Below are 12,047 nucleotides of genomic sequence, written 5' to 3' on the forward strand. Positions count from 1 at the left end.
AAGCTGGAGGAAAGTTTGCACGCCGCGATCCCCTACACCTTACGCAGTAAATAACACTCCGATTTCGTCCCTTGCAGTGCGTCCACAGAGACCTGGCAGCCAGGAATGTGCTCGTGACCCGTGGGAAAGTGGTGAAGATCTGTGACTTCGGGTTGGCTCGGGATATCATGAGTGACTCCAACTACGTTATCCGGGGCAACGTGAGATGCTGTTTCTTACACATAATTATGCTGTTTACCATGTGTGTTTCGGCGTCATGGTGCATTGATGAACATCCACAAACTTCCTCAGTTTGCTTTCTTAGACTTAATAGGTTTTTCTGCAGCTTCCATCTGTAATGAAAACTGAGCAAATCAGCAGCATCGCATCGATCCCTGGACCAGTCAGAATAGGTCACTTAGGGTCCTTCGAGTGTCATCCACAATTAAAAACGAATCCCGTTACCTGTATTTATTTCAGTTCCCGTAACTACAAAGTAACTATTGAGTTATGTTTCCGATGATGGGATCTGGTAATAGTTACAAATAAGCGTTTGAAAAATGCAACATATAAATTAAGTACGAAATACACATTTCTAACAGGCTCGATATTTAAATTAAATATTAGTCAACAAATTTTCGTCTTCCTGGCACTGTTACACAGGGAAATCTATGACATGACCGAAGCTTCTCGTTAATAAAAAACTAAGGACAGGTGTTTACAAAAGAACTATTAGACTAGATGATAACATTGTGTCGTTGAAAGATTATGGTTTTTAAGAATTGCAACACCTGGCTTCCAAACCCCTATTCTTCTCCTTTTCCGATACTCATTTTGGGGCTTTCACTCTGCTTTATTGTCCCTTTTTGTGAAGGAATAGTAACAACAGATGCTGATATAGTGCCCTCACTGTGCTAAACTCTGTTCTAAGTAAGCGCTTTCCATAGATTAAGTCAGTTAGTCTTCGAGTACCCGTTTGTGGGTGGGGAAGCTGAGGCACAGAAATGTAACTTTCTCATGATTATACAGCCCGTGGATTAGGACACGGATGATCTGAGGATTATACACTTACCTCATAGCGTCCTTGTGGGAAGGAACCAGTGAATCCAACGTGGACACTCCCATCAGGGCAAACGTCCAGTAAACGTTAAAAACCAAACTCAACTGTATCCATGCTGGACTTGAATAATCGTCTGAGCTGATTTTAGGTCTGGGTCTTGCTCACTGTAGCTGAAGTCATAAATATAACGCATGGTCATCGATGGCTGTTTGGTGCCCACCCTACCAGCCGACGGTCTCTTATGTGGGAAGGCGAATCCCATTTTGAGCCGCAGTTAATCCCTTTAATTCATCAGATCAGCCAGGCTGGCCTGCTTGATTTCTATCAGCTGGTCAGTTTGCGAAGGATTTAAGTATGGCTTTTCTCTCGAGCTTTGATTTTACTCGGCGGCATAAATGTGTGCCATGAAGGGCCCCCCGCCACCCCCGCAACCCATGAAAAAGACACCGGTGCAAAATGCCTGTCTTTGCGTCCTGATTCTAACCCGAGGCTGCACTTATTTCAAACCCCACTTTCATGCAACTGGAAATTATTAAAGCCACGCGAGACAGGCTGGTGTCGTTTCTGGAGGTGACGACCTTCTCGCTGAGAACATTTTCACTAAAGCTCCTCCAAAGAACGCTCTCGCAAAATAATCCACGAATTCGGTAGGGTCTACTCACCTCTGGGCAACCGACCTGCTGCTCCTTACGGAAACTGTCTACCGTTAAGCTTACCGATTGCCAAGTACAAGTCTTCGTTCAGGATGAGTTTGAAAGACAGACAACAGGTTGCTCTTTTTTTAAGGCTACCGTGTTCGAATGGTAATTTGCAAGTGAAACCCTTCAGCTTGAGGGATAGGATTTTTCTCAGTGAAACGCTGACAGTGGCCTGAGGGAGAAAAAATTTCTCTTCTAGCTCACGAGGGACAAGAAGTGATGTCTGTCTGTGGAAGAGTCACTCTTGCTCTCTTGGATTTTCACAGGCCCGCCTGCCTGTGAAGTGGATGGCTCCCGAAAGCTTATTTGAAGGGATCTACACAATTAAGAGTGATGTCTGGTCATACGGAATCTTACTCTGGGAGATATTCTCACTCGGTACGTTTTGCAGTTTGCTGCTTTCCCCGGGTGCGGGGCTTCTGGACGTTCTGTCCCTCGGCCTCCTCCCCCTGGCTCCCGAGTCAAAGAGTGGATGAAATGCCACCTCAAATGGGCCCAGAGCTCCTGAGCCTTACTTCTGTTACAACAGGTGTCACTTTATGGTTTTTCTTTTGTTCGTTTGTTTGTGTTTTTTTGTTTTTTTTGCTGGCGTCTATAGTTCTGTCTTCCTCACCAGCCCGTAACCCTCTCGAAGGCAGGACCAGCCTTTGCCCGCTTGCACGATGCAGCCTCTGACTCCTGGGGAGCTCTATCGACCTGTCTATTAATTGAACAAATGAATAAACAAATAAAGAATGAATGGATGCTTACACACGCTCGTTATGTTTTTCAGGTGTCAATCCTTACCCAGGCATTCCGGTGGACGCTAACTTCTACAAACTCATTCAGAGCGGATTCCAGATGGATCAGCCGTTTTATGCTACGGAAGAAATGTAAGTTCGAATTAGACTGGAAAGTGGCTGAAATCGGAAAAAAAACGCAGCCTGTCTCGTTCCGAACGCGTGACCCAAAAAAGTACAACTCCGTAATGCGAAGTTCACGTGATTCCTCTTTTTTCAAAAAAAGAAAAGAAAACGCCTCTTTTGTGTTTGCGACGATTTCTGAACAAAACCGCTTTTTCCCGCCTGAGGTACTGTGGCCTCTGGGTTGGGCTCCTTTGCCCGAGGGATCTGCGAGAATGCTAAGACCTCCTGACTTCTGGTTCATGTCACATGTTTTCAAGGGCGGTTTCTGTCCGTCATCCGTCATCGAATCGGTCCTTTCTGCTAGGAGCTCACAGTCTAGTCTAGTAACTGCCACAGAACGAACGTGCCATGAATGGCTCCCTGGCACTAAGCCATGCTCCATTAAGTGGAAAACGGCCCCCTTTATTTCCATTCGGATCACCCCATCTTGCGTCTTCTCTTGTTGCTCTTACAGATACTTTATCATGCAATCCTGCTGGGCTTTTGACTCAAGGAAGCGGCCGTCCTTCCCTAACCTGACTTTGTTTTTGGGGTGTCAGCTGGCGGACGCAGAAGAAGCGGTAGGTAGCGTCGCACAACCGTGCCGAGCATGACAAAGGACATCAGTAAGACTGTTCTTTGCTGAGTCCCTAAGAACCCAATACCAAGGGTATTCCTCATGGTCGCTCTTTCGAGGTCACCTAAAATGAATATAATATTGTATGTCAACTGTAATTGACTTTGTTTTTGGGGTGTCAGCTGGCGGACGCAGAAGAAGCGGTAGGTAGCGTCGCACAACCGTGCCGAGCATGACAAAGGACATCAGTAAGACTGTTCTTTGCTGAGTCCCTAAGAACCCAATACCAAGAGTATTCCTCATTGTCGCCCTTTTGAAGTCACCTAAAATGAATATAACATTGTATGTCAACTGTAATTGAAAACATTGTTTAATTAAAATTAAAAAAAATATATGTATAGGGTGAGGTATAATTACCGATAGGTGATTTTAGCGGGGGAAAAAAGTTTTTCTGAAGATTTCAGCCAATTGATGAAGAATTTAAATGCTTTTAAGTGTGCAGTGCAGAGGGCTAGATGACTAAATAAAGCTTGATCCCCGGCCTTCAGATGCCACGGGGCTTTCCCAGTCGGCACGAAGTTTCGGGACGGAACGCTTTGCATAGTCAGTCACGTGGCACAGGGGAGTGGAGGGAGCATCCATCTGGAACCACAAGAGGAATCCCAGATGTGTCCTCTGCCTCAGTGGCCGTGTGAGTCACGGCAAGTCACTCTGCTTCTCTGGGCCTTAGTTTTCTCACCCGCAGAATGGGTCGCCAAGCTAGAGGATCATGGCGCTTTGGGAACGTGGAATTACTGTCCTGGTTCTTCCCCTCGTGGGTACCACCTGCCATAGTGAAAGGAGCCACGCCCTAGAGAAAGCAAACAAAGGGCGAGACCTTGAACTCCCAGTACCTAGGTTCGAATCTCGGCTCCGTTGTTTGCTTCCTCAAGGACTTGATTAAGTCACTTAACCTCTTCTGGGGTCCTGACCTGAAATATGGGATTAACAGATATTACTTCGTGGAGTTGTAAGGAAGAATGAAGATGACATATGGGAAAAGGTTGAGCACATAACCGGCACTTAGTACTCGATAAACGTTAACTATGAATCCGATTCTTTAAGTGGATCGTCTGTCCTCTTTTTCAAAATTCTTAAGAATCGAAAAAGGCGAAGGGATGAAGAAGTATAAATTGGTAGGCACAGAACAGTCACGGGGATGTGGAGTACGGAGTAGGGAATATAGTCCATGTTATGAGAATGGCCATGTGTAGTGCCAGATGGGTGTTATCACCTTGTAAATTATATAAATCTCTAGCCACTGTATAGTATATCTGAAACTAATAGAAAATAAAAAACAAACCATAAACATTTGAAGCCCCAAACTATGATCTGTGAGGGATATTTATATCCAAAAGGCAAACCTGTATACAGTAGTGAACAGAGAATGTTCGGGCTGCAAATACTAAACGCTACAAGGGAAACATAACTCTCTTAGAAGAGTCAAATTCAAAGGAAAGACAATTGAAGCTGAATCTCATCCCTAATTTGTGCTAAAAACCAGACAGTCAAAGCGTATGATTTATAAACAAAATTATCCTAAAAAACAAACAAAAAAAAGAGTCCATTTTTAATTCTGGGGTCTCCCTCGGGACTCGTGCAGGTGGTGAGTGTGCTGTCCTCCTGTTACGATTTTTAAGAAATCACGTACGGAAACTAAGTTAGTTATTGCCGGGGACTTAGATCGAAGAGATTAGCGGGGATAGAAAGCCCCCCAGCAACGTACAGGCTATTGAGCAGGTGACCTGTAAACAGTTAATGACACGAGGAGATGGAATGAAAGATGAGTTAGAGAGACAAACAAATGAGATGCTGGAAGGAGCAGGCGGGTCGAGCGGCTTTTACAGTCAGGGAGTTGGGTGCAGAGTCGCAGTGCCGGTCTGTGAGCTCCACTGGGAAGAACGCGCGCTTTGGCTGACGAGCGTTTTGGCTGTCGGGTTCTAGGGTGTTTGGGGGCTGGATGCGTGGTGTAGGTAAAGGGCCAAAGTCGAGGAAGTAGAAGGAGAAATGAATGGTTGTGACTACGGTGTGGGGGAGGGTGTGGAAGAGACAAGACTGTGAGGGGGTGTGACCAGGAGGGTCCACGGCTGCTGAGGACGCCCTTGGCTGTGTTCGGGGCCACCTCGGGCTTGCGTGCGGCTCTCTCCTTCGTCCCCACCCCCAGGGGATGTCCAAGTCCCCTTCCTGCTGCTCCGGGGGCCTTTGGGCACCCGGAATCATTGAGTGGCAGGATCTCTGTGGATGACGATTCAGCTCAGGGCAACACAAGGATGGGTCTCCAACTCTCCCCACCCCCATCTCTTCCGTGCAATCTCTCCCTGGCCCTCTGGGAAAGAAGATGCTTCTCCTTTCCAGAATCAGAGCCCCTGGCAGCCAGCGTTAGGTTAGAAAGTGGCACCCCCTCTGGGTGAGATGAATACACCCAGAGCAGCCCTTACTCCTGGCTGGGGGGAGGGGGTGGGCTCCAGTCTAGACACCGATGAGTTTCAGTCCCCACCTGGCCGCTTGGCAGAGCACCTTTGAGCAAGGCGTAACCTACACAACCACACCTGCAACCCTCCCATTATGAGCAAACCCCGTCTTCTCCTGCCACCACTCCACCTCTCCACGTCCCCGAGGGACAGTCACATCCAGTCTCTCTGATGGGAAAACAGGCCTCGCCCATGTGCCCGGAGTGATTGTTCCAGATACTTATGTGAACGGTCCCTGTAGACTGTCTATGTCTGCTTCATCAGGGACGAGGGAAATAAAATGGTCCTCAGAGAACAGGCGAGAAAGAGAGGGGACCACGTAGAAAAAATGTCTGTTACTATTTGCAGATATAACCCAACCCCGACACCATGGAGTTAGAGCAGGGAGATCGCTGAATAACTTGCCAAGGCATTATTTAGACAATGGTGAACCAATGATGATTTTAGGACGGACAGACATGCTTCAATATGTGTCTTAAAGACCCAGATCGCTACATACAGTGACGGGCGGTGACGAGGCTTGTTGTGGCGATCATTTGCAATATATACAAATATCAAATCATTAGGTTGTACACCTGATATGGTGTTATATGTCAATTATACCTCAATTTAAAATAAGAAAAAAACCCGATCAGATAGTCTCTTCAAAGATTTCCCTAACTTCCCGAGTCAGATTTCACTCTTCTCTTTCTGAATCCTCAGACACTTTATGAGATACGCATCACGTTGTGTGACAGTTTTGCTTTATCGGTCTGTTTTCCTCATCACTGGATTTGATTCGTGAGGGCAGGGACGGTGTGCTGCTCATCTTTACGCCACCTGATGGAGTTTCATAATAAATAAGTGAATGGAAATGTCAGCTTGAGAGTTGGTTAGAGACCATGTCTGTGCTGTTCACCGCTGTATAACCAGCTGCTAGCATGACGCTTAGCGCAGGGAAGGTGGAGGCGGATATTTCCAGAAGGAAGGAAGCATGATAGTAAGCTCGGGAAAGCAAAGGCAAAGAAATGAAAGTAAGGACATCAGTTAGTGATGCCATAATTAATCGCTTTTGAAAAGCAAGGAGATCTTTATGGACCAGAAACTCTGGGAAATGCCTGAGACAAAATAAGCAGTTAAGACTGGACAGAAGAGAGAAACCCCCCCACAGAGGATGCTTTGAAAGATCGAGGAAAAGTACTTTCCTAAAACAGTAGGACGTGGTCCAGGGGGCTTCTGCACAGGTTCTGCAGTAGGAGCAGCCGCACTGCCAAATAAAGAATAAAAGGCGTGTGAAAAATGTAAATATAGCCGCTGGTCAAAGAGAAATATAACGCATAACCTCAGGTTCATTAGAGAGGAGAGCAAAGATCCTAGAAAACATGACCAATCCGATAAAATAGGGGAGAGAGAAACAGAAGAGTCATGGAAATATATAACACAAAATGGCAAGAATTAGTAAACCCTCTTAAGAAAGAGAATTCGAAATAAATAAAATTCTTATCGGACAGGCCATAGTCATAAACCTCAATGCCATGGAATGAGAAATCACTAATAGCAACCAAAAGAGCCCCATAGTTACCTATCAGAAATTAAAAATCAAGTCTTTGGTTAAGAAAAAGGAAGAAGAAGAGGAAAAGGAAAAAGAAATAAAAATAAACGCTGCTGATTAAAACCCGTGGAAGTTGGCCAGATGGATAGCTCTGGATTCATTTATTAGAAAACAAAAACAAAAAAAGAATAAAAATAAAGAACTAAACTGTCAGCTCAAGAAGCTAATAAAAAATATGAAGAAGGAGGAGGAGAGAGAGGAGGAAAAAAATGGGCAAAGCAGAAGGAAGGAATTACTAGAGATAAAGGCAGAATTACATGAACTGAGAACAACAAAAGTAATATGATAGATAATGGTCAGGAGAGCCAAAAGTCGTTTTTTCGATTAATAGTAATAATGTAATAGCTAATGTTTTTTGAGTGTCGATCACACACTCTACTAATACATTACCTGTAATAACTCATTTAATCCTCACATCAATCTAATGAAGCAGGTTCTATTATCGCTTCCTTTGTAGATTAATAAACTGAGGTACAGAGACGTTAAGTAATTTGCCCAAGATAACACAGTTACCCGAATAATGTAATATTCAGATCCTAAGCCTCAGACTTAGGATCTGAACATTACATTATTTAAATGTAACATTCAAAACGTATCAATATCATAAATTAACAAAGTGTACAATATACCAATGAAGCATACTATGATGAGAACAGTTAAGAAAAATGAGAAAGGACCGAGAAATAACATTCAGAATGAAAAGAACAGAACTATGGATAGAAGACCCGTTCTAAAAAGCATAAGAAAATCTTATGTACATCTTTATAGCGATATACAGGAAAATCTAGAGTTTCAAACTTTTATGAGGAAAACGTATCATGTGTGACTGTGCAGTTAAAAAATTCGTTTAAAAAATCGCTTTTTTTTGGTCGTACACCTGATATAGTGTTATATGTCAATTATACCTCAATTTAAAACAGACGAGTTACCGTTTCTGAACTAGACCCAGTAACTGATTGGCTACGGATGTAGAAAGAGCTAGACTGTGGGGCCGAATGAACGGCAGAGTGTGAAGGGAAACGGAAAATCAGGAAGAATGGGTTTGCAAGTCACGGACGATGAAGTCAGGTGTGGACGTGTCGGATTCGAAGCATTATTGGTATTTCTGTCACAGGCTCCTTTAGACGGTTAGAGATTTAGTGCTAGAGATATATTTCATTCCGCTCACTGCCACGTCCACGTCATAAAAAAGATGTATGGTGACTGTTCGTCTCGAAGGGTACAGGCAGACTGTCATCATGTAGACCGCGTTCGAAAGGATATATATATATATATTTTGTTTTCTAGAAAGAAAAATTCAGAGTAGGAGACAGTCCAGTCAGTTAAGGCTATAACTGAGTGTCAAAAACAAACAAACACACAGTAACAAGGGGTGGGGGAGTAGGGAAAAGAGCCTTAAATTTAAGTAAAGAATGCACAAGTCCTACGTCACAAAGAGTTCTGGTAAATAATAAGAAAAACATATCATCCCCACATAAAAGGGCAAAGGACATAAGCAGGCTACTCACAATGAAATGCAAATGGCTATTGAGTAAGGACAAAGATGCTTGGCTTTGCTTATCATGAAACATAAGCAGGTGAGATGAAAAATGTTCCTGGAGAAGGACCAGAGACGTGAAAGCTGTTAAGAGCCATTGTGGGTGACGCTCTGCAGAAACTAGTCTTCCCAGACTCAGCCGATGGCACTAGGAATAAGGAAAGCCTTCTGCGGGGCCGCGCAAGCCACGTGTGTCACAGTTCCCACGTGCGTTCCGTTGAATCACTCCCCTCACATCTCCCAAAGACAGACAAGTTCCCGTGTGCGCTTTTCCGCCCCATACTGTATAAGTAATCCATCGAAATTTAATTACGGCACATTGGTAGGCCCCCCAGGCTGCCGTTAAAAAGATGATATGTGCTCGTGTTTGGTAAATCGTGAAAACGTGTAACACACGCCACGTACGCGCAATGTAATTGACACATAACATACGAACGCCGTGTTAGTCCTTCAAAACAAGATTCTAAAACAGAATCTGCAGTCTGAGCCCTCTAACACGAAATCGTGTGGGTACCTCTGATGGTTTGAGCGTTTTTCCATATTGCTTTCATTATCTAGATGAGTATGTATGAATTTTATACCCAGACAAAAAAAAAAAAAAAGAAGAGTTGTTTTTTTGTTTTGGGAAAAAGTTTCCGAGTCACTCAACTCCCAAGCGAAGACTCCAGAAAAATGGCCTTTCTCATTTGCGGTTTCTCTGCTATGGCTTTCGGATTTCTAGTTGGCGATTTTCTGTCTTAGAGTAGAAATAATAACAAAATAAAATATTGGACCATGTCTTGATTTCAGCATTAATAAAAGGACCCAAACTGCTCTGTCAGTTGATACGTAGAATAAATAGCCTCTCAGGCCTGAGCACAGTAAAGATAAGTGATAACATGCCACACGTCGGCACGTGACACGTGAATCTTAATCAGATGGTAACGAGTGTTCTGCATCTTTCCCGTCTTCAGATGTATCAGAACGTGGACGGCCATGTTTCAGAATGCCCTTCCGTCTACCAAAACAGGCGACCTTACAGCAGACAGGCGGATGCAGGTCTGTCTTCCCCGCAGGCTCACGTCGAAGACTCCAGAGAAACAGTTTAGTCTTACGGACTCACCTCTCCCCGTCCGCCTACCTTCAGCAGGTTACCGATGACCGAAACAGGTCAACTTCGTCACCAAAAGAAAGTATACTCTCAACCACTGCTTTGCTGGGCTTGTCTCTAGAAGCTCTCTGTATTCACTCTTGTTTTCAACGGGACTTTCGAATCAGCCTTCGCACGAGGCAGGAAGAGTCGGTGATTCACTCTGCATCCGAAGGCCTTCTCAGGCTGGCTCGAGTGAAAATTGTGTACCCGAGGTATAGTATATTCTTGTAAATACATAAAAAAACAGAAAAGCATTTTGCTAAGGAGAAGCCGATATGATTTTTTTAAAATCTATGTTTTAAAATAATATGTAACTTTTTCAGCTATTTAGTGATATATTTTATGAATGGAAATAAAATTTCTACTGTAGAAACGTTCGTTATTGAGCTGTTTGCGTGGTATAGTGAGGTCGAGACTTGACTAGAGGTCGTCGACCTACTGAAATTGTGTGTGATATTTCGTTTGTGCGTGTGTGTTTTTTCCCTATTGAGAAGGCCCATTTTTTTCATTAGTTTTAAAAGTGCCTTTGACTCCTACCCCCAGACTAGGAGGAGAACGGCCGATGTTGGACGCCTGCCGACTCCGCTGCAGCTCCTCGATGCGGTCCTTGTCCCTTGAAACTTAGCACCCTCCATCCCTCAGGCTATAAACTTGGACTTGCCTTTACATGTCGGGTGGAGGACGTGGTGACGTTCTGCCGTTTCTTTTCTTTCTTTTTCCTTCTTGTCCTCCCTTCTAGTGCGGTGGTTACAAACAAGCATCTGCTTAGGCTGGGATTCTCCTTCCGCCACTTCTTAGCTAGGTGATGTTGGACCATTTTCCTCTTCTGGAAAATGGGATTATAATGGCGTTTACCTTATAGGGTTGCCGTAAGAATTAGATGCATTAGCTAGATCATGTATGTGTGTTATAAATAGAGGCATATATTATATCAACATATAAATCACTTAGATTAATGCCTGGCCCATAAATATAATCCGATATTGTCACTAGCACGTTCCTTTCCGGTTTTAATCCTTTGCTGTAGACCGGGGCCACCATAAACTCAGATTACACCAATGCCTCTTCACCTAACTCTCTTTCCAATCTCTTCATCCGTTTGTTTTTCTGAGTCACTGACAGTTTCGTCATCCTGAAGTCCTGAGCTGCATCAATCACTTCTGAGCTGGAATAAACGTCCTCTCTTGTCCTGGAACTTTGTACCTTGACTGGATTCAGGAGCTGGAGCTTATTCTTCACACAGTACTAGTCTCTGGCGACCGTGACAAGCACGTCCCACTCCTAGATCCTTGGAGGTGCTGCGGTCTCTCTTGCAGCCCACGCCTCAGTCCAGCCTTCCTGTTAGGCCAGCAAATCCTCTGCTGGTGCAGCGAACCCGTGCACCCCATTGCCACAGCCTGCGAACCTCGGAGCGTGTGCCTGTGCTGACTCACAGCCTCCGTGGCTGGCCCGGGGGTCTCATCCGGATGCTTGACCCTCACCAGAAAGCCCTCTCTGATTTGGTCGGCTAGCGGCCTTCTTTCTAGTGTCCAGTGCCATACCAATTCATCTTCACTGGTATATATTCTTCTGTCATCTTGATAGGATTCGAAGGAGTGGAGTCACAGGCGCTGGGGAAGCACTCTTGAACTGCTGGTCAAAAAACACATCAAGGATCACAGGGAGGGAAATAGGAGTGAGTTGACATTTCTAGAACTGTCCTTTTCCTTCAGACAGAGTGATCTTGGTCAGGACTCACATGCATGCCGAACGTGACCGCACGGCCGACTGAGGCAAACAAGTACGTGTTTGGGTAAAGTCACGTCCCCAGCATACCCCCTGCGGCGGTAGGAAAGGCATCAAAGAATCCGGTTTCCTTGAAAAGGAATATCCTCTTGTTCGTGAGCTTTATAACGATGGTATCGTGCTCTGTGTAGACTCCTAGATCCTGTTTTCTTAAAAAAAAAAAAAAAAGTCGACATCGTGCTCCCGAGACCCACTCACGGTGGGTGCCACACGAAGCTCAGCTCTCGCCGTGGGTTCGGTTTCGGTTCGGGTCAAGCTGCGCCCCTGTCAGAAGGACACCTGGTAGCACCTGTC

At 44.8% G+C, this 12,047-nt stretch overlaps 1 protein-coding gene across 1 annotated transcript in view; it reads left to right on the forward strand.

The window, feature by feature from the left end:
- Positions 1-10,222, forward strand: part of FLT3 (fms related tyrosine kinase 3) — a 48,100-nt gene extending 37,878 nt beyond the window's left edge. The window contains exons 20-24 of the mRNA XM_025047083.1: positions 78-200; positions 2,004-2,115; positions 2,510-2,609; positions 3,097-3,202; positions 9,790-10,222. Of these exons, the coding sequence (XP_024902851.1) occupies positions 78-200; positions 2,004-2,115; positions 2,510-2,609; positions 3,097-3,202; positions 9,790-9,924 (576 nt within the window). The 3' untranslated portion in view covers positions 9,925-10,222. The remainder of the gene's footprint in view (positions 1-77; positions 201-2,003; positions 2,116-2,509; positions 2,610-3,096; positions 3,203-9,789) is intronic.
- The last annotated feature ends 1,825 nt before the right edge of the window (positions 10,223-12,047 follow it).

Source organism: Pteropus alecto, unplaced genomic scaffold, assembly GCF_000325575.1.
Source record: "Pteropus alecto unplaced genomic scaffold, ASM32557v1 scaffold80, whole genome shotgun sequence".
Taxonomy (NCBI): domain Eukaryota; kingdom Metazoa; phylum Chordata; class Mammalia; order Chiroptera; family Pteropodidae; genus Pteropus; species Pteropus alecto.